The sequence below is a fragment of the Acanthopagrus latus genome, chromosome 11 (assembly GCF_904848185.1).
Source record: "Acanthopagrus latus isolate v.2019 chromosome 11, fAcaLat1.1, whole genome shotgun sequence".
Lineage (NCBI taxonomy): Eukaryota > Metazoa > Chordata > Actinopteri > Spariformes > Sparidae > Acanthopagrus > Acanthopagrus latus.
Window position 1 is genome coordinate 7414445 of NC_051049.1, and position 22259 is coordinate 7436703.

At 44.2% G+C, this 22259-nt stretch overlaps 1 protein-coding gene across 3 annotated transcripts in view; it reads left to right on the plus strand.

Moving 5' to 3' along the window:
- Window positions 1-21854, plus strand: part of kita (KIT proto-oncogene, receptor tyrosine kinase a) — a 33117-nt gene extending 11263 nt beyond the window's left edge. For 2 of the 3 annotated variants that reach the window (XM_037114143.1, XM_037114141.1), the window contains exons 2-21: window positions 2704-2958; window positions 5827-6111; window positions 6202-6341; window positions 7779-7971; window positions 8351-8537; window positions 9086-9201; window positions 9469-9583; window positions 10873-11057; window positions 12380-12486; window positions 12601-12727; window positions 13272-13376; window positions 14121-14231; window positions 14386-14527; window positions 14697-14788; window positions 14906-15036; window positions 15392-15514; window positions 16713-16824; window positions 16931-17030; window positions 17304-17409; window positions 18761-21854. In XM_037114143.1, the coding sequence (XP_036970038.1) occupies window positions 2704-2958; window positions 5827-6111; window positions 6202-6341; window positions 7779-7971; window positions 8351-8537; window positions 9086-9201; window positions 9469-9583; window positions 10873-11057; window positions 12380-12486; window positions 12601-12727; window positions 13272-13376; window positions 14121-14231; window positions 14386-14527; window positions 14697-14788; window positions 14906-15036; window positions 15392-15514; window positions 16713-16824; window positions 16931-17030; window positions 17304-17409; window positions 18761-18943 (2915 nt within the window). In that variant the 3' untranslated portion in view covers window positions 18944-21854. The remainder of the gene's footprint in view (window positions 1-2703; window positions 2959-5826; window positions 6112-6201; window positions 6342-7778; window positions 7972-8350; window positions 8538-9085; window positions 9202-9468; window positions 9584-10872; window positions 11058-12379; window positions 12487-12600; window positions 12728-13271; window positions 13377-14120; window positions 14232-14385; window positions 14528-14696; window positions 14789-14905; window positions 15037-15391; window positions 15515-16712; window positions 16825-16930; window positions 17031-17303; window positions 17410-18760) is intronic. The other variant, XM_037114142.1, reaches the window with a different exon arrangement.
- Window positions 21855-22259: the final 405 nt, after the last annotated feature.

A 22259-nucleotide genomic window follows, 5' to 3' on the forward strand; every position in this document is an offset into this window, starting at 1 on the left:
AGCTGTAGTGCCAGACCACACGAACACACACACACACACACACACACACACACACACACACACACACACACACACACACTCCTAAGGACTGCTGCTGTTCAACTTTGCGCTCCTCATCGGTGCGTCAGCATCAGGTGGACTCGGATCGACAGATAGTTTACGGTGCGCCCATAACGAGCCGTTGATGTTCACGCCTTGTTGATATCACCAGGGAGTCTGACTGACTGTCGCCTCCCCGGGCAGGGTGCGCAGTCTCCGTCATGTGATCCAATGAGGGCACGCCGTGAAGTTTGCCTCGAGCGCCTTTACGCGGGGCCACAGACTGAACTTGTGTCGTGTGTTGTCCTTTAAGGTCAGCTCGTTAATTCAGTTTACTCAGTCATGACGATGAAAAGAGATTTTGCTTATTGAGTTTGGTTCGGAATAATAAAAAAATAAAAAAATAAAAATCAGTCAATAAAGATTTCTCTGTTCTGACCACACAGCGCACCTTTAAGGATTCATTAAATAAAGACGCATTCAGCGTCCAACAAAACTTCACATTGAGAGCTTGATGCTCCTTTTTATCTCCTTCCTGCCATGTTGACAACCAAACATTGATCTTAGATTCCACAGTTGTTAGCCAAATATTTAGGCATGGACGCTCTGCAAACACAGCGGCCCTCAGCATTACCAACAGTAACCCCAACAGACATATTTGCATCATGATACGTTGCTGTTTGCTGCTCTGTGATTTAGCTAATTGTCACAGAAGAGTCTGTGATGCCACCACACCCTTTCTGTTGAAGTGCAGCGTGGGGGAACGGGACAAAGGGCGATCTCCAATATGAGATGTGTCCGGGAGGATGAGAGGGAGCATCTCTGTCCGCCTGCTTCACTCTCTTGCTGTCGCCTCCCCAGTGGGATCTGCAGCCGCAGCCCTGCTGTGTTTATCACGAGTGGTTTCAGTAGAGGCGGTTGAGCGTTGGGTTTTCAGGAAACCAAACACATTACTCAGTCACTCTCCCCACCACCTGTTTTCACTTGGTGCCACAGATTAAATCTTTGGGTCGCCCCGTCCACAGTGCGGTCGGTTCACGCTCCAGCTCACACAATTTGTTTTATTTCATGCCATCAACCCCAAATTTTTTTTCCGAGAAGGGATTTCACGTTTACGATTTAATTTCTCCGGGCGATTACGGATTTCGGCTCAGACGTCAAGAGGCTGAGGTTTCAGCCCCCAGCAAGTCCTCTTTACCTGCCATGTGATGATGGTCCAAATTTTAAAAGCTCCTTCTGTCATTATCTTAAACAATCCATCGTACGGGGGAGAGTCATGTGTATCATTAAAGTTGGAGCTGTGGGTGGAAAATAAGAATGTTTGTGTTTCTTTAACACAGTTGTTTAACCCCAGCGGAGCTCCACAGATGAACCTGAAGGGTCACAAGATGGTTCAAGCTGTATTCTTTGCGCTTAACTGGTGCATAGCAGCAACTGTTTTTGTCTGTACACCACTTTGAAACTAAGCAATTACAGAATGAAGCAACTCCCTCGTTGAGCTACTCACAGTTCACAGTGAGGCCACAATCCATGTCAGAAGGTCACAGATAGCTTCTGCTTTGTTTTTAGGGCTCACGAGCCTTAAATGTTCGGGAGTCACTGGTTTAGCATGACAATACATAAATGTCGACGCTGTCAAGCATTAATCTTTATATTAAAAGACCTCTCGATCAATTTGGGAATGACAGCCAGTGCAAATCCTGTGTGAACAGGATTTGTACTGGCTCTCATTTCGGAGTCTGTGATCCCGTTGTTTACTTGCGGATCAGGGATTGTGCCTTTAAGCTGTTCTAATGCACATGGATCTTGTGGGGTTGTAGGTGTTGACACATCGTGACTTCGCAGCGGTGAGAAAATGTTTGCAACATTTCCCTCCAGCAGTGCAACCCAGCTCTGTGGTTTTTTTATAGTCGGAAAACAACTTTCTCTCACAAATCCTCTGACTTGAAAAGGGGGCACGTTTAACGCTCATTTGATGGGTTTACAGGCTTCACTGTCAAACAACATATTCTATTTCTCATGCTGTCTGGTGCTGCAGGCCTGCGGTGTGAAACGCTCTGTTGTAGCTCCTGTCTCTTTCCGAATACCCAGTCTCCTCTGATTGGCCCGCTCGCACACACCTGAGCACAGCATCGCTAACACCAACAGAGCAGCTGTGCTCAGTTCTTACGTGCCCATCTAGTCGCTGGACATAACTGGAACTACTGACGAGGCGTTTCGGGAGCAGTGTTTTCTGTGGGAGAGAGGAGCTTCTGTTGGTGTTGATTTTGGCCTTTTTAACTTTCAGTATCTTTTACATGCACAAGAATCTATGTAAATCTTTCACTGGTGGAAAGGAGATAAACAAAAAAGCATAATAGGTCTCCTTTAAAACGAATTCCAACCGTCACGACTTTAAATTGCGCCGCCTGAGAGCACTCACTTTCTTAGTGAGCGCAATTATCAGCAATGTGGCCGTGATCGTGCATAATGTTTTGTCAGTGTGGTCAAAATGGGACTACCTGGCAGCGTTTAGAGTCAACTTGGCTGATCATGTGTTGTCATTTAACAGTGGGGGACTCGGGATGTTTGAGAGCAAGAGGGACATTTTTTTCAAGTCGACGGTCAGTTTTTTTTCTCCTGTAGCATGTTAGACAGTTGATTTCTCTCTCTATCCCATTGCAGGCAACACCAAGCCCACCATCACCCCTGCCGGCCCTCACATTGTCGTCTCGCTCGGCGCACCCTTGGAGCTGCGCTGCCAGGGTGTGAAGGCGATGCAGTGGCAGCGGGAGGAGCGGCTGAAGGTGCGGGGAGAGAAGAAGGTGGACGGGATGTCCACGCTGCACATCCCCAGGGCTCAGCCTCTTCACATGGGCCGCTACATCTGCCTGGAGGAGAGCTCCCAGGAGACAGCCTCCGTTTACGTCTACGTGAAAGGTAGATGGAAGAAACCGTCTTTTATTTCTGTCTCTCTTTTTTTTTTTTTTTGCGTGAATGTGCATATAAATTTGACTAAACTGAAAGTGGGAAAACAGAAAGAGAAGTGGAATCTAGAGCAAGTGTAAACAGACTGCAGGGAAGAGCAGAGGAAATGTGCTGCAGTGACAGGGAGCAGTGTGCGTGGGCGTGTTTTGCAGAGAAAGGTGTTTGTAACTTTGCCCAGGACAGGTACAGTAGATACTGTTGCTATTTATTGAGTGCATGACTGCTGAGCTCTACTGTATTTCCTCCTCTGTGTGACTCCACATCCCTTTGGCCAGCTGCCATCTCTGCAGGCTTTTATCATGAGCTGATCACAATCCACACATCTACATTTGAGCCAACAAGCTCTTTTTACACGAGAGGCTCAGATGTGGCATTATTGGAAGCTCATCCTGTTCCTCATCCTGCTGATGAACTTGTGCTTTGGTTAATGTGATTGGACTGATCAAGATTTCACGACGCGCTGCCTCCGTAGGTAGATATCGCGGTTGAGATGGTTAAAGCTTGGATGGAACAGCCACAGCCACATTATCAGTTTGGCAGATCTGTCTTTGTGCCTGCTAAGTCTTTGAATTTGGAAGATTTCAGTTTTGGTTTGATTTGGCGACACACTTGGTTACCGTGGCAACAGCAAGCAGAAATACAACAGAAGTAGAGAGGAACTGCTGTATCAGTTCACAGCGAAGTCAAACAAAACCCACATTGTGGTGATGTGTTGTCAAATGTGTTGTAGATGCATTCTGATGAATGATTGCGGTCAGATACATTATGTTTCTTGCGACTGCTTGACAATAAAAGACAAGTGGACACTTTTAATGTGAAGCAGCAGCGTAGGAAATGTTCACTTTGTAGTAACTTGGCACAGCTCTGTAGAGAGAGTGAACAGTAAACAGAGAGGCTTTCATCAGTAAGTGTGCCTCCATTCACCAATTTTTATGCAAATAATCAATTTATTCTTATTAAAAAAAAAGAGAGGAAATGCTGAAAATTTGCAGAAAAATGTATCAATAACCAAAATAAATGCAACAAAATACATTTGAAACAAACATCATGAATAAATCACGACATCCATGAAGCATGCAGAACGCAGCAGCAGACGTCCGTCTTCTTCATGTCTCTTTAAGACTTGAAGAAGACAAATATAGGATATCCATTATATACAAATAAAGGAAGTTTTAAGAAACATATTTCAGAAATGTATTTCTACTCTCTAATAGAATCTTTTATCTCCACAACCAGTTTTTTGGCTCAAAGCACTGTGACTGATTTAATTGTAGTTACAGTGTTCTGCAAAGCACACATATTTTCCTTTTTCTATTTAAGTAAGATATAAACATAGATACCAAAGGTTACTACCTAACTTACTACCACACTATAGTGTGATGTTTATTATTCTGGATGGAGCAACTGTAATGTTTTAGGTTTCTTCCAAAGGGATCAATAAAATATTCCTGATTCTAATTCTGGTATTTTTAATGGAAAGAGTTTCAAATGAATACAGATCAATTTGAGACAAAAGTCTCAAAAGTGCCTTTTTTACCTTAAAGGGACAAAAACTTTGCTACAACACGAACTCTATAAAACCACTGCAGTTCTCAGTAAATTCTAGGAAAGATATGAACTATTATACTTTAACTCATCCCCTGATAATATCTGTGATGACATTAATAGCTCCCACTGGCCTGGCAGCTAAACACCTTGAGAAAAAAAGAAAGACTCTGTATGTTACTCTTGTAAAGTCCTCCCACTCTCACATTTTCTGTCACAAATGAGGGCAATGTTGGTGTTTGTTACACCGCCAATGCACAGCTGGATACTGACTACTCTGCCTCTCCTGCCCCCAAACCTGAGATCACTCTTGTGCGTGTTCCTCTGGAGCTCCATCGTGTCGGCATGCACGTTCCTCTCTCTCCTCCTGCAGGGGTTTAAAGGTCCAGCAGGTTCATACTCCAAACAAATATGGCGCAGCACATCATCAGACTACCCACTAACTGCTGCAACCAGTAGCAGCTTTTAGCAAGTTAGCTCAATTAGCCATGCAGCCTGCAGTTCTAAGCCGAGTTTGCTGACTGGCAGCTCAGAGTACGTGTTGGGAAATGCTGCCGTGAAGTGGCACCGGAATGGGCAGCGTGAAGAGAGCGCTGATGGCAGCCTGGGACCGAACGCAGCTCGTAAAACCAACAGAGGCCAGTTTGACGCCAGGGAATACAATTAAACAATTACAAGGGTGTATACAGTGGCTCTGACAGGACTCTGACTCATCAGAGAGTGAAGACTTAGCGTGTTCGGGCAAAGGAGAGCCGTGAAGTGGGAGAGGTGTGAGACGGAGGTCGGGTGTCATCATCCCTGTGTCGGCGTCATCAACACCCTGGGCCGACTGGTTCGCGTGCCAACTGCAGTAGACATCTCTGAAACACAATACATGGACGTTTTTGACATAACATCAACGGGATACTTCTTCACATTCTGCTGATAACATTAGTTAATTAATTTATATTTCAAAGCTAAAACTCTTACATTTTGCTCCTTTAATGTAAATCATCAAGTAAATATGTATATATGTCTATTTCTTCCCTTTTTAATTCTATTGCTTACTTTTTGCTATTGTTCCTGTTATTGTAATATGTTTCTGTTTTTGTAATTTTATGTCGCTGCTGTGACAAACACATTTCCCCGTCTGCGGGACATTAAAGGATTTCTGATTCTGATTCTGATTCTGAAACAAACCGCACCAGCTGTTTATCTTAACAGAGTAGCCCATCACACCGTCAGCTATGAAGCAAGCAACTCGTAGTTATCATATCATCATATTTTTCTTGGCAGATCCCGACAATCCTTTCAGAAAACCAATGGTGTTCAAAATCCTCACCCGAGAGGGAGACGCAGCTTCCATCCCCTGCCTGGCAACTGATCCGAGTCTGGACAACCTGAGCCTGGAAACATGTTCCAGTAGAGCTCTGGCCTCTGGTCTCCAGTTTTCTGCAAGCCTGAAGCAAGGCATCACCATCCACAACACACAAAAGGCCTATGAGGGCTGCTATGTGTGCACAGGGAGACTGAGGGAAGAGCGAGTCCGATCACAAGACTATTTCCTGACAGTGAAACCAGGTAAAGAGCCGTAAATACACGTGGGTGTGTGCATTCCTGCTCCCTAACACACATCAACACTGAGTCACATTTCTTTTTCTCTCTTTTCAGTGCCCGTTGCTCCACCTGTGATTGAGATGCAGGCACCCAAAAGAGTGATTCTTACCCGGGGTGAGGCGCTCTCCCTCACGTGCAACACAACCAACGTCAATGGAGAAATCACCCTGAAGTGGGTCGCCCCACCTGGCTCGGTGAGACTCTTCTGCCTTTGCTTTGCTGTGCACTGCGCTGCTGGTGGCTGATTAATTAGAAAATGCTGCACATGTAGTCACAAGTGTTGTTGGCTTTTAAGATATTAAAGGGCTTTGATCAGACTTCAAGGAGACCTATTATGCTGTTTCGGTTTTTACCTTTCCACCAGTGCTTCTTAAAGTCCGCACCAGGTGCAGCTCCTCTGTCCCACAGAAAACACTGCTCCTGAAACGCCTCATCAATAGTCCCGCCTTTATTTCCATGACTTTGTGACATCACACGACATTACCATGTCACACATTTGCAATTTAAATGCCCAGAGGCTGGTTTGGCACGTAAGAATTAACGTAGCACAATTGCTTTACATGTTGTCGGTGGTGCTGGCTCAGGAATGAATGAGCCGACCAATCAGAGCAGGTATTCAGGAGCTTAAACACAGTGTTTCAGACTTTAATACAGAGCTGCAGCACTGAACAGTTTGAGAAAACTGATGTGTTTTTAAGCTTGTAAACTTCTTCTGGTAATGACCCAAAATTAAATTATAAACTGGAAATGAGCCTAATATGTCTCCTTCAAAGTTGGGAAGAGTCAACCACAAAATATCAGCTCTCATTGAGATCACTGCCCACAACCAGCAGGGTTTTCTTTTTCTTTATATATTTACACTTAAATATTCAATTTGTGCATCAAATAAATTCTAAGACTCCAAATGATAATTACCTGGCAGCTGTATTTAATCATCCTCATAAAATTGGTCATTGGTTTCCTTCCTTTGCACCTGGTATCAGTGGTTATCTGTTCACATGAATGACATTAGCCATGTTTACATAAAATATCAAGCGAATCTTAAGTGAACTTTAAGTGAAAGCTATCAAAATGAGAATCTGGCGCGTTTCCACAAACTGTTTTGCTGCAATTTCGTCAGAGCATGACGCGGCGTAGGCTACATGGCTATGTGACACGATGGAAGTCAAGGAGGCTTGAGGTAAACAAACCATGAAACAAAATGGAGAAAGGTCTTCAGAAATTACTCATGATGGGGTAAGCTGTAATTGTTCTTGCACTCAGCTGATGCAAATGATTCTAGTGCACGGAAACAGCTGATCAGTCACGTGTGTTGAAGGTTAAAACTCAAGCGAGCGAGAATCGAGAATTCCCGTTTCGATAAGATTTCTGATGCGATATTCTTCAAAATGTGAATGAACATTTTTAATGGAAACATGGCTAATAAAAGGGGTCAAAGTTCATGTTGTCTAAGCTTCAGGATCTCCGCTCCGATCTCCGTGTGTACAATGTGGACGACCGCGCGCGCGCATGTGTGTGTGTGTGTGTGTACTTGCATGCAGGCAGTTGTGTGTCTGTGTCAGTATCTGTGTGCTTGGCGAGGATAGACACGCAGACGGGGTTAATCTCTAGAGATCTCTGGGCGTTGACAGGGTGCCGTCTGGTATCCACAGCAACCACCAAAGGTTGATGCTACCTCACATATCCAGACGGAGCACTTCACCCGCGTGCGCATTGCCACGCTGAACATCGAGGCGGTCCAGCATCAAGATGCCGGGAGGTACCAGTGCGAAGCTGAGAACGAGAAAGGGGTCAGCACGCAGTCGGTGTGGCTCGATGTTTATGGTGAGTGTGCCAAGAGATCTGCTGCCAGTCAAAGCTGCAATGTGTGTTACTTGACTTACTTTTTTTAAGTTGTGTAAAACTTAAATCAATGAAGTTTTTCCTCTTCGTCCCAAAAACAACATACTGCACCTTTAAGTCTCTGCCTGAATGTGAATTAGTGTATTTCCCCAAATCTCAAGCATTCTCTAAAGGCACATGTGGTGTGTGAGTATGTGTCGTCTTGCCTCATTTCTTTGGATTGTGAAGTGCATGCGTTGACTTGCCTGTAAGTCTCTGGATGAAATCATTCTGACAATATAAATATGAAACAGGAATATTGATGAATCTGCAAGCCTTGTGACATTCTGTTATCGCGTTTCCTTGTTTGGTTTTTTTCCAGAAAAAGGATTCATCAACCTAACACCCACAAGCAACAGAACCATCCAGGTCCGCTCGGGTGAGAGTTTGACCCTGAGAGTCGACATGGAGGCTTATCCCAAGCCGCACACTTTCTCCTGGAGCTTAATGGACCAGGGGCTGAGGAACACCACCGACCATGTCATCACCACGCACAGCCACGAGTACAGGTGAAACAGCACACACTCGCCACGAGCGCCCCAGTTTTACCACCTAGATGAAAATGCTCATTAACCTCAGTGGAATTTAACACCTTTTGGTTTGGCGGCAGGTTGGCAGAGGCACTGACGCAGCCGACCGCTGCACTTGTCACAGCTGCCTGAGAAAGTGCAGTTGTAATTCAAAGAATGCCTCGAGGGCTCTAGTGAAACGGCAACGAGAGACGCCTTTCGGGGGAAAAGAAACCACGAAAATCTGCAGAATTGTTTGTGCCCTTATTAATTATCCTAAACATCAATAACGCCATATCAACGGCGAGAAAAACATGTACCAAATTGTGGCCTGGAGGATAATTGGAAATGATTTGCATGTGCACGCTCTCCTGAAACAGATGTGCACACGAACACAACAGGACGAGTTGTAATCTAAAAAGCAAATATGCGAGCAGTTCAAGTTCTTTCTCAGGCAGCATTGGCATGAATGAAGGATAATCTGCTCTTTCCTTTCATAACTGCCGAATTCATTCATGCTAAAGATTCAGTGTGGTAAATTATTTTAGGTACACCAGTGAGCTGAGGCTGGTGCGACTCCAGACGTCAGAGAGTGGAGTTTACACCTTTCAAGCCTCCAACGGAAACGCATCAGTAAACCAGACCTTTACCATCTTTGTGATCAGTAAGTTGTGATTGTTTTTTTAAAGGTTTCTTGTTCCCTTAAGCCACATCATGAATTGCACTGCCCCACCTTGCGTTAATATTGAGTAGCTCCCACATGAGGGAAAAGGTTCCATGACCTTTGTGTGAAATGAGTTTTGCTCTGCAGCTCACTGCTCAGACTGCACTATGGTTCAATACAACTGAATACAAAACTCTCTCTGCTTGTTGTTTTTTTTTTTTTTTTTTTCTCACCTGACATATTCTGACATTATCTTGTGTCTGTTAGGTAAACCTGAGATTGTGTTTCATGACGGCCCAGTGGATGGACAGGTACGCTGTGTGGCAGGGGGTTTCCCCGCTCCTCGGATCACCTGGTACTACTGTGAACAGATGTATGCCAGGTGAGACTTATCACACTTATATTCAGGTTCCCTATTTTTATTCTGGGTTTCTACTAGAACAGGTTTGCATGATCAAAAAAACGTATCAGTTTTCTCATTCTGGCTGCAGCACTGTATTCATGCTCTGTCTGAAACGCTCTGTTTTACCCCCTGTCTCTTTTAAGCCCACCCCCAAAACACACAGTCTCTTCTGATTGGTCAGCTCACACACGCCTGAGCTAGAACATCCAACAACAACAGAGCGGCTGTGCTTAGTTAATTCTCACATGTCTAACTAGCCTCTAGGCGTAAATCATACAAATGTGTCACTCTGTGGTGTCACAAAGTCACAGAATTAAAGGTGAGGCTACTGACGAGGCGTTTCAGGAGCAGTGTTTTCTGCGGGAGACAAGAGCTTCTGTTTGTGCGGACTTATGATAAGTGCACTCAACTTTTGGACTGCAGCCTGATGTAATTACAATGAGTGGAGCCGAACTAAATTAACAAATCCTCTTCATTTTCATGACTGAACAAACAAACTGACCTTAAAGGACAACACAATTTCATACTGTTTTACTTTGTTTATATTTGGCGGACCCTGCCACCTCTCAAACAGTGTTCTGACGGCCTTATTTTCCTCTGAGAACAGCTTGTTTATTTAGTTCTGGAAAAATAGTATTTCTGTGTTTGCATTATCACCTCACTGATATTGTAAAAATCAACTTCATGAGTTTCTGAATTTCTTTTACAAAACTATGTAGTGCTTCTATAAGATCTGCACTTTATTTGTAATTTCACCTTCAAACGTAAAGTGTGTCGAAGGAGGGGCACCTGGTTGCTGTAGCAACGCCAATCCCAAGCAGCACAGGCGATGCATCATAAGTGATTATCCAAACTTTGATTATAATTAAATCCAGTTAATGCTCATTAGATGCAGGCACGCAACTGTACGAACAGGAAGTAAGTGACCTGAGCGAGCCCATGACAGGAGCAGTGGAGTGAAACACGGAGCCACTGTTACACTTTTCACTTTGATTTCATGGGTGCAGAAGGAATTCCCCACATCCTTCTTACCGCTACTGAAACTAAACGCCAGCAGTGTTCTGAAATACATGCAGATTTTTCTGTGGTCCTGCTCATTGTGTAAAGTTATTCAACCTCAGACAAGTTTTTCCAAGAATCGGGAAAGGAATGTGTGTCTTGTTTTCAGAGATTTAGAGGGAGACAAGTGTCCTGACAAGTGACAATTGTTGAAAAGCTCCGTGATCCCGTCAGCCTTTTGTCAACAGCGTATAATCTTCTGCCTTCAGGTGCTCCCAACAGGTGAATGCCACCGTGGAGGAGCAGAACGTCATCACCGTCACGCTGGTCAGCCCAAGGTTCGGGAAGACGGAGGTGGAGAGTCGGGTGAATGTCAGCAGGGGACGGTTCAGTACCCTGGAGTGTGTGGCGACGGTGGAGGGCGAGCAGGCTTACACCCTCTTTTCTATCAGTGGTGAGGTCCTGTCACAGTGAAGGGTGGGGGGGCGCCTGGTGGTCTCATGTTTTGTTGATGAACTGGTGTAATCCTGTGCATGTGCTCACCTTCAGATTAGAATTAAGAGCAGCAGAGGCACAATGTTTCTGTTTCTCCACCCGATGTCGCCTCCGTTAAAACTTCACAATCACAGTTACGTTTTCTCCCTCTGTGGACTCAGAAACAAAGTTATCACGGCAGCTGTAGACCCCCTAACACGTTGGATTTAATCCTCAACTCCAAATATTTACGAAAAGCACAATTCGGCCGAGGATTAACCCATAAACTTGGTCTTACAACTAGTCTGTCCCTGTATAATCTGTTAGGTAAACATTTGCGAGGAGAGATACCTCGGACATGATAAGATGTTGTCGCTCGCAGAGAGGAATTAGCCCCCAGTCCCTTGTTTACTTTGTGACTCCAAATCCGCCCTGTTATAACGGCTTCCCCATCTGCTGCACTCTGTCCTCAAAGTGGTGCCAGTGCAGGAACTGAAAGCACAGCAAAGTTGCCTGAGCCCGGGGACCTGGGGTTTATGCAGGACTCAGGGGGGCTCACTGTGGCTACAGCGGGTATGTGGGCGAGCATTATGATGATGGAGGAGAGTGTCTGTGGCCTGGCAGGACAGGCCTCAGGGAGTGTGTGCCCAGGATTTTTTTTTTTGCGCTTCACAGAGTAGCAGCAGACCAGGCGGAGGCGCTGAGAGTGTGGAGCGCAGTAGGAGTCTTTGGTGGTGCTGGGCATTCTGGGGCTGTGGGAGGCTTGGAGGTGTCAGTGAGCTGCAGCAGCAGAGAATACACAGGGCTTTAGAAACCACTGACAGGTTTACAGGGGATTAGTTCCTGCAGACTCTGCATTCTCAGATTTGAAGTGGAGAGAAAGCTTCTTATCTCTAAAGAGCTTATTACACCCCACTGTACAGAGGAGCAAAACAATAAGGCATCACAAACAGACAGACACAAAAGAACAGAGCCCTGATTACATATAATTACTCAGCGCCACAGCTGTAAAAGCAACAACAATGCAGCAGAATACCGCGTAATCAAAACTGATTGGAGGCTGTTAAACAAAATAAAGTGCAGAATGTGCAAACAAAATGAGGAGTCTGACAGAATGTAGACGAATATAATTGGATTAGTTTGCTGTGATTTGACCAGAGTGGGCTTCACTGTGACTTAGCCCTCCGCAGCTTACCTTAATGCCCCTGTGCAATGTCATTTAGAGTGTAAACATGACAAACCACTGACTCTGTCTTCGCTGCTTCTCTTGTGTTTAACATGATCGTATCTGTGTCCCCGCAGAGAGGACTGTTCCTCATGATCTGTTCACCCCTCTGCTAATTGGCTCTGTATCAGCAGCTGGCATCCTCTGCCTCGTCCTTATCATGCTCTTCTACAAGTACATGCAGGTAAAGCGGCGCTGCTCCTTCCCCTGCACAGCACACCCTTTTTCATCGTTAAGTGAGTGCAGCATGTTAAAAACTCTGTGTTTTGCTCTCTTTATTTGCCTGCATCCATGACAGAAACCAAAATACCAGATCCAGTGGAAAGTTATCGAGGGCATCCATGGAAACAACTACGTGTACATTGACCCTACCCAGCTACCATACGATCACCAGTGGGAGTTTCCTCGAAACAACTTGCGTTTTGGTGAGCGCCCTGCACACCTTCATGAAAATCATCTGCAGCGTGTGCCTCCATGATATCATATTATTTCTGGATCACTGAGATGCACGTCCTGGTTTTCATGCCTTGGGTGTAAATCAAAGTAATACGGGGAGAAATGGTGGTTTGCGTCAGTAATAGAGCCTAACAGGGCAGTCTGCATTACATCACCACAGCACCCGCAGGCGCCCTCACGCTGATTGACAGACACTGTGTTTTCTGTGTATATGGACAGAGTATTACGGTTTTAAGCCTCGTCTATGGTCATTACAGACCAACCAGTTCCACAGCTCATTAATGATGAAACCCCACTCCCTCACTGCAAACACAATATTGTTGACATATTCTGGGTGCCGTTTTTAACAAACCTCCTCAAACAGGATCCTGCGTGTCCTGGTGCCTGCTTACACAGCCTGGGGGCTAAGACTGGTGTTGTCCTAGGAACGCTGGCATGCTGGCTCGGGGCCAGTTTTGTGGGAGGGAAACAGAATGGGGAATAATAGTTTTGGGTCTGTCGTCTCATCTGCAGGGAAGACGCTGGGATCTGGAGCATTTGGGAAAGTGGTGGAAGCCACCGCATATGGACTCTCCAAAGCAGATTCCGTCATGACGGTGGCCGTGAAAATGCTCAAATGTAAGCGCCGTCATCACACTTGCAAATGAAGTGGAAGAAAGACAGCTTAGCTATTTTGACAGACAAATGAGCATAGTAACTGTGCACTTTTAAAGGGGAAGACCACCAATTTTATATGTCAAAGTTTGTCAGCAGCGTTGGATAGTTTAGCATGAAGCCCTTTTTGTGGCTCCAGAGGAAGCTGCATGTAATCTGATACTTTTCCCCCAGTGATGTCTCTCAGTTGGATTGTGGTTAATGTGGGCAGCAGGTTTCTAAAAAGGAAGAAGAATGCATGGAATAATAAATACGGAAAATCATTTGGTTTGAACTGTCAGTACTGAGCACAACAGCGACAGATGTTCAAAGCCTGGCATTTACATTACCCACAATGCAACTTAGCCACTGAGTGACATCACTGGAGGAAACTTGTGTCCGACATAACAGCAAGTGTTATTTCCTCACATTCTTTTGATAATTTTGGTTAATTTTCAAATGATTGCAACTAAAATTCCTTTTCATTGGACCTTTATCACAACCAGTCAACACATTCTAACGTGTGAAATTGGTGGAGTTACCCTTTAATAAGTAGTCGCAAATAAATGATTTGCCTGTAGGTGTTCAAGCAGGTTTTACTGTATTGTTTTGCGCAGTACCTTTTATTTTAATTAGCCTCCAGCTCCCGAAATGTAATCACAGAGCTCACTTCACTCCCTGTGCACATGCTGATTATCTTCCGATTTTTTATTTTTTTTTTCCGCACAGCAAGCGCTCATTCCACAGAGAAAGAGGCACTGATGTCAGAGCTGAAAGTCCTCAGTTACTTGGGAAACCACATGAACATTGTCAACCTGCTGGGAGCCTGCACTGTTGGAGGTGCGGAAGCCATGTTGTCCTCAGTTATCACTTAAAGCCTGTGGCGTGAAAAGAGAATTGTTTTTTGTTGTTGTTGTTGTTGTTGTTGTTGTTGTGCCTTTATTTCAACAAATAACTCTGCTTTTTGCAAAATCTCATCTGTCTTTGTCTGCAGGCCCCACGCTGGTGATCACGGAGTACTGCTGCTTCGGAGACCTCCTCAACTTTCTGCGCCGAAAGAGGGAATCCTTCATGTGCTTCAAGCCTGAAGAGGACTGCTACTACCACAACGTCATGCCGCAAAGGGACGCAGCCGGGTCAGGTTCTTTTTTTGTGTGTAAAGAGAGGGTTATTGTGTGTGGAGGAGACAAGAGAATACTAGTATTTACTATCCAGAACGTGCGTAGGATGAGGGTATTTGGACAGCAGTGTGCCTGTGTGTGGCTGTGCTCAGCTGAGACCAGACTGCTCCTTTCCTCTTCACAGTGACAGCTTGAATGGCTACATGACCATGAGGCCTTCTGCTGCTGGCAACCTGCCGCTGAGCTCATCCGAGAAGAGGCGCTCACTACGCAAAGGCAAGAATGCCAGCCATTCATCAAATTTTCTCAGTCTCAAAATACACAGAAAGGCAAACCGAAGCGAGACTTGCGCCACTTGAGAAAACGTAACCATCGTCCTGTTTGTCTTCCCAGGTGGCTCCTACGTCGAGGCGGACACAGAGAGTGCGATGTTTGACGAGGACGGCCTGTCTCTGGACACCGAGGACCTGCTCAGCTTCTCCTACCAAGTGGCCAAAGGCATGGAGTTCTTGGCCTCCAAAAATGTGAGCGTCGCACGCCAAAGATCACGCTTGATTTTTTTAGGATGAGGCTCTGATGTGAATTGCCACAAAATGCAGAGCACGGATCGCGTTTCCACGGCCGCTGAAGTAAACGGATCTAAAACGCGTGTTGGAGCATGCTGTTGAAAAATGCATTAGCTGTGGAGGCAGGATCCTGTGGCCACTGAGCTCATGTGTCAGTGTCAGCGGTGGTGTGTTACAGATTCAAGTGTGGAAACTCCAGACCAAACTGCATTGGAAATAGCACTTCATTCACGACTAATGTTATATTATTGATTAGGCATGTATATAACATGTACCATTAGATATTAAAGGCAGCGGTGTGTTTGTTTTTCAGTGTATCCACAGAGACCTGGCTGCCAGAAATATCCTCCTGACTCAAGGCAGGGTGGCAAAGATCTGTGATTTCGGCCTGGCTCGAGACATCACCACGGACTCCAACTATGTGGTAAAAGGCAACGTAAGTCTGCACTACAGATGTGCCAACCTTGTATTAAATCAAACCCTGCTGTACAGTTTTCTGGTTTTGACCTGTTAATTCACCCAGTTTGTAAGGTAATAAATCAGTTGGCTGGTCGACCCTGCAGAGTCTTTACCAGTCGGAGTTACTGTGTAAACTAACTTCCTTCCCAGTGATGTTGGTAATCTATTTTTTTCATCTCTGTGCGTGTTGAGATGATTCATCCAATGAATAAACAAAAATATCTAGTCAAAGTCTGATCTTGAAGGCGTGTTAGAACACATGTTCAATACCAAAGAGCAAATCCAGTTGCCTTTCTCAGAAATGTCTGGATAACGTTACTTCTGCTAAAGCGATGCATCAGTCAGTTACCGGTAGGTCACAGAAGTGTTTACAAAGTGTCACATTTACACCTGCAAAGTGGCAGGTGCAGCTGTCGATGATGTAACTGACCCAAGTGACATGAACAGTCAAAGAGACTGTGGTTGTTTCTGATGTGACACTTGAATTAAGTGTTGTTTAACAGCAATTCAAACTGTTAAATTACAGCAAAACAACACAATACTGACTGGATGATGTTATCTTGTTAGATTCCCCACTCCCTCTAAACTTTATGAAGATACCAACTCTGACACACATCATGCATTTCTCGATATAAGAACGAGTAAAGAATAGGTCAGATACCCAGACTTTACCGACTTGTAATGATGCTTGTTAGTTATATTATTGATTTATTTAAAACGGAAAACACTACAGATCTTTACTAGCAAATAAATGAATACATCAGTAAATGAGTGTGGGGCATTCCTCAAGTTTTATAGGTGCAAATATATAAGAATTGGCCATCTGTCGGATTCATACTTGGGGGACTTACATTGCGAGAGTCACCGCTAACAGCTGCTAACTGTGGCTGCCGCTAGTTAGTTCGTGGCAGGAAAGTAATATTTCTAAAAGACTAATTGCTTGACTCATTTTGACGTGTGTGTGACAAGCAATGAGCAGACTGTGATCCATTTCCATTTTTTCATATGTGTAAGGGATCGTATCTGTATGAGTCTTGTTTTGAGATCCCCCAGGCGAATAATGTGCATACCTGACTCTGGGTAAAGTTTGTTCATGCAGGAGTCGTCAGTCACAAACCTTTTTTTTTTTTAACGATGTCAACTTTCCGTCACCTCACCGAGCGCTGTTCTTTCAGGCCCGTCTGCCAGTGAAGTGGATGTCTCCAGAAAGCATCTTTGAGTGTGTGTACACATTTGAGAGTGACGTGTGGTCCTACGGCATCCTGCTTTGGGAAATCTTTTCACTAGGTGCGTCTATCGATCATCGCGCGCGTGCATGTGTGCGTGTGTGTCTTTTGTTTGGCTATACGTGTGTTTTCGGCATAATGTAACTGAATCTCCCTGCTGAACGTAGGAAACAGTCCGTATCCTGGTATGCCCGTGGACGCCAAGTTCTACAAACTAATAAAAGAAGGATACAGAATGGATGCTCCGGAGTTCGCACCCAGTGAAATGTGAGTTGTCATCCGGGTAAATTATGACTGCAGGGAAAAAGTGTTGATGTGAGCTGGAAAGATGGAGGAGATGGGACCATAAGGAATGCAGTTTGGGGAATTTTAATCACTCTCATCCTGTTGCATTTGGCTTTTACCTGCGGAACAAAAACAGACATGTTCAAACTTTTAAGTGTCTTTTTAGAATAACAGTACACACCCACTAAACAAGAAAGGGTGCGTGATAACTGTAGATAAATAAAGGTGTTTGTGTGTTTGTATGCTGCTGTGCAGGTATCAGATTATGAGGTCCTGCTGGGATCCTGACCCCTTCAACAGACCCCCCTTCAGGAAGGTCGTGGAAAGGATTGAACAGCAGCTGTCGGATGCCACTAAGCATGTAGGTTGCGCCACTTTGATATTATTTACTTCAACGATAAAAGGTTCGACATTCCATTCCGTAAGAATAATGAAGCGATAAGGTTTCACAGGCCGCTCAGCGGGATTGTGAGGTCGTGAAATAAGAGCGATTCCATGGTAAACAGCTCATATGGTTCATGTGAGGCCTTTGGCAAAGACAGGAACAGAAAATATGATGATGCTAACTGCTAAACCAAGACTAATGGACTCCAGGCTTCTTTCATTGGGTGAAAGCTGATATAACATGGTTCATGTAACAGCAGTTCAGTTCATGTGACGCAATTTTTAATACACATAAAAGGATGCTAATGCTAACCGCTAAACCAACACTAATGGATACCAGGCTAATTTTAACTCTGAAATCGTATTAAAAAGTTTTTAATTGTTTGTCTTTTTACAGCTGCAGGCGAGGTGTCTAACATAAGGCCGAGTAAAAGAGTTTTTAAAGTCACCTCCACAGTGTCACACATGATTTAGGTGAAGGCCTCCCAGCGTGAGCCGATGTGTCTGAACCCTCACGCCTACATTGTTCTTTAACCGTCAAACCCCTGCAGCTTTAACAGTTTTCCATGAACTTCAAAGGGATGTGTGGACATTTCTAGAGGCTTAAGTTATTTGTTTTCTTGCTGAGAGTGAGATCAATTCAAGTTCAATACCACCTTCATGTTCGATCAAAATATGACTGAAACATTGAAGCTGTAGCCAGGAGGTTGTTAACCAGCCTAGTTCCTGCCAAAGCACAACAAAAAAAAACAAAAAAAAAAACGACAGAATTTACCTTTAAGCTTACAAATTGACATGTTATATCGTGTTTTGTTTAATCCACACAAAACTGAATACAGAACAAGACGTGGTTTTAAGGGATTATCGGCTGGCCTTTCCTAAACCACAGATTTCAATTGGGTTTGTGTGCAGATGAAACAAACAAGATATAACAGGTTAGGTTGTTGGATGTCAGTGTCAGTATGTCAGCCCACCCACTTTGATCCGGACTGATGTTGCTGCTTGATGACGTTAGCGTTTTTACTGAAAGCGTGCTGCCTCATAGATCTGCTAACATGGCTGACGACTCACGTCTGTCGACCTGTTAACACGAAATGAAAAGCAAGACGTCAGAACACGCACAAGAGTCAGCTGCGACAACAACCTCAGAGGGTCAACCCGCTATGAGCGATCACAAACATGCGTCTGCACTCGTGAAAATACAGTTTACAGTTTACAGTTTAATTTGAGATCTTTGAAATGGTGGAACTGAAACAATATAAAACCCCTAACCATCACAATCTCCGTCTCGCTCCTCGTTCTCTCTCCCGCTTCTTCCTTATCTTCAGATTTATCTGAACTTCAGCTCCAGGCTTCCTGTGACGCCCAGAGCCAGGGAGGAGCCCAGTTCTCAGAGCGCGGCTTTTCACAGTCTCAGCTCAGCCGGCAGTAACAGCCCTCCGACCCAGCCCTTACTGGTCCAGCATGAGGTCTTCCTGGAGGGGACGACCCTCAGAGCCCAGCGGGTGTAAGGACCCACCCGACCTGTTTGGCTGCCTCATAAAGTGCCTGTAATGTTCCGCCACAGACTGCCCGACCACTACACCCGCCCACCGCCCTGGTACTGGAAGCGTTTGTTGTCACGCAGACGGAGTGGTAATCGCCATCTCTCAGCAAACACAACAGCAAAGGAGGAATGGCTTTTATCACTGTGATCACTATTATTGCCTACTGATTACTGGGAGGACAGTTGGACTAATGCTCCCCTGCTCATAGTGAAGAAACTGTTCAGGCACCGGGGAGGGTGGAGGGACATCAACTGTTTCTATACAACTGTCATTACCTACATTATTACACTGTTTTCTGTTCATTTCTTTTTTTTTTCTTTTGAGTTTTTCCTACACATTTCATAAAGGTCATTTTGTTGTTTTGTTTTTTTTTAGTACTCCGTACGTCTCTTTCTCTCTGTTGGAGACATTTTATTTTCTTTTATGTTTCGTGTTTTTGTTATTCCTTGTCGTTTTCCTGTCACAGATATTTATGTAGCGTTTTGAGTTTCGGTTGGCTCTTGCGATTGTTGGAGGAAGATTTAAAAAGAAAATTTAAAAAAAAGCACTCGAGGCACTTGAACGTCACACCATTACACACACCACGTAATGCAGCTTTTGTTTCTTTTTTGTTGTTGTTGTTGTTGTTGTTGTTGTTGTTGTTATCCTTTTTGTTGTCAGTATTATTTCCGACTGTTCAGATCCACGTGTATGAAGGAGATACTTTTCTGAGGGGCCAATTTAAATTGAAACATGGAGACACTGGTATACAGAATAAGCTATTAGACGGCATGGTCGCTCATGCTTGAAGTCCATAAGTCGATTAGGAGTTACATTTCCTCTCTTTTTGCGTCGGATGTCACTACCTGTAGAGCAAGTGTCTTTATCTGTTAACACATAACGTGGATCAGTCCACGATTACTTTACACACACAGTTGTCTTCAGAGATGGTACGCTAGCTTTTTCTTTATATGCTTGTTGACTGTATATGTGTACATATCCATAGAAAATGACGTTAATCATTGCTTAATGATTAGCTGGGAAGCGTCAGAGGAAGGAGACACTCTGAGAAGCCTTTAACTCTTAGCGTGCGTAGTAGCTTTGTTACATAGGCATGTAACGCGGGTGTATAGTTTCACTTTTGGACAGCTGGACTGCTGGAGAGTTCTCTTGCAAGGGTGTAAATAACTGTTCAGGTTTATATCGTCGCTCTCCTGCCACATCTAGTGTATGATCTTTGTTTACAAGCATGAGACAGGTACTGCCATTTCTGAGATGTGTTTTCTCTGCCGTTCAGCTTCTTCCCCTTCGTGAAGGACCAGGAACCTCTCCGTCTGTGTTTTTCGCCCGCGCTGTTGTACAGTATATATCGTGGATAGATTCAGGGCGACGCTCATGTTAAAATGCCATTAAGTAGACTGCAGTGTTCCCCGAGGTGACAAGCTGGAGGAAAATGAAGGCCTGGCTGCAGAGATTGGTCGGTCATCTCATTGTTCCTCCGACCAGTTGCTGGTTTCCCCGCCGTCCTTCTCCTCTTTGTATCCAGCTGTTTCCTCCATCAGAAGTGGGACTTTCAGCACCTCTCAGCCAGTAGTCTGTATCAGTCCAGACCATTATGATTCCCCTCTTCCCACTGGTGGATGTTGTTGTGAAAAGTACCAGGAAAGTGTCCTGCTTGTTTGTATGAATGTGTGTGTGCGTGTGTGTGTGCGAGAGTGTGTACGTCTTCTTGTCTCTGTGTGCGTGTCTGTATGAATGCAGATTATAAAGAATTACTGTCAAGAGGTGCCACTACTTAAGATTCATGAAGTCGTTTAGGCTACTAAAACCCCACCGTCTTACTGCTCTGTCTATTTTTTTTTTTTTTTTTTTGTAAATATAAATGTGCGTATATTGTAAAGTAATGTCGATGCTTTTGAAGATGTCTATCTTGATGAAGACGTGGTACATTGATACAGAATTTTATGATGCTGTATTTTCTTACGTGCGCGCAGATTTCTGGCTGTAGCTTCGAGTGGAAGAGCTTCTTGTGTCTCTGTCACCGTGGTATCTTAAAACAGAGGAGAGTCACTTTGGATAAAGGTGCAATATGTAAGGACTGAATTCACACACAAATAGGGGGCAGCATATCACCGAAGTAACCACCGCTAACTGCAATAAGCTAGTTAGCTCAGTTAGCTGTGCAGCTAGCAGTTGAGAGTTGGAGCTCAGAGCACCGGGGGAGTGTTAGTGTTTTTACATCGCTGACACGGGAGCTTTGCATCGGGACGGATCGGGGGCTAGCTGGTTAGCATGCTAACTTCATTAGATATCTCAGCAACATAATACGTAAACATCATAATGTCAGAACTGTCAGATATAGCAGCAAACAGGAGGATCCTGCTCCCCGCGGACAGGACCGCCTCTCTACTGAGTTCTCTGTCCTGATTGGATAAAGTGGACAGGGATACCAGAAAATGGTAACCATGGTTACCACACAACACGTATTTTTACTTCGCTCACAGCAGCTTTTTTTTATGTTTTCAACTAAATGCCTACATATTGCACCTTTGACATTTTCATTTTTGGCTAATTCATCATCGGTCATGTCGGTTCTTTTGGTGAATGCCTCAACAAGGCAGACTGCTCCTGATGGTCGTGTCTGCTCATCAATATTCATGGTAATATTCATTAAAAAAAAAAGATCTTATTGGATATTTCAACCAGGAAGGAGATGTTCCAGAATAATAGAGATTATTTTTTTCATTTCATTGCTGCCCTTGCATACAAGAGTTTGTTTCCGCCTGCATCTTACTACATATTTATTAAATCCGAGGCTTTAGTGTTACTATGTAAATTTGATGTGTTGCTAATACATGTGTCAATGTAAATAAAATTGTGTATATTGAATTCCCAATTAAACATTGTGGTCCCTTTATACGCCCTTCGCTCACAGATAAAACATTAGCCCAACATGCAGTCAACCTGTGCACCTCTTTGTAATTCCCTTCATGGAGGCCGATTTTATGGAGGATTTGATGTTTTTTTCCTTTCTTTCAGTGTTTTAAATGTTCTTCTGTGGGTAAATGGTTTGTTTTAGGCCTTAAACGTATTAAAATGAGTAAAATTGCTTCCCCAAAACTATGTAGTGAACCTTTAAAGGGACTAAAACAGGATTTCATTTTTATTTTATTTTTTTAAATATTGAAGCCTGTAAAAATACAATGACGAACAATGAGATTAATACGTCTCCCTTAAATTCTGTACAGTAATCCATGGAGATAATTATTCATGGCTGACAACATGTGGCAGTCATTAAACT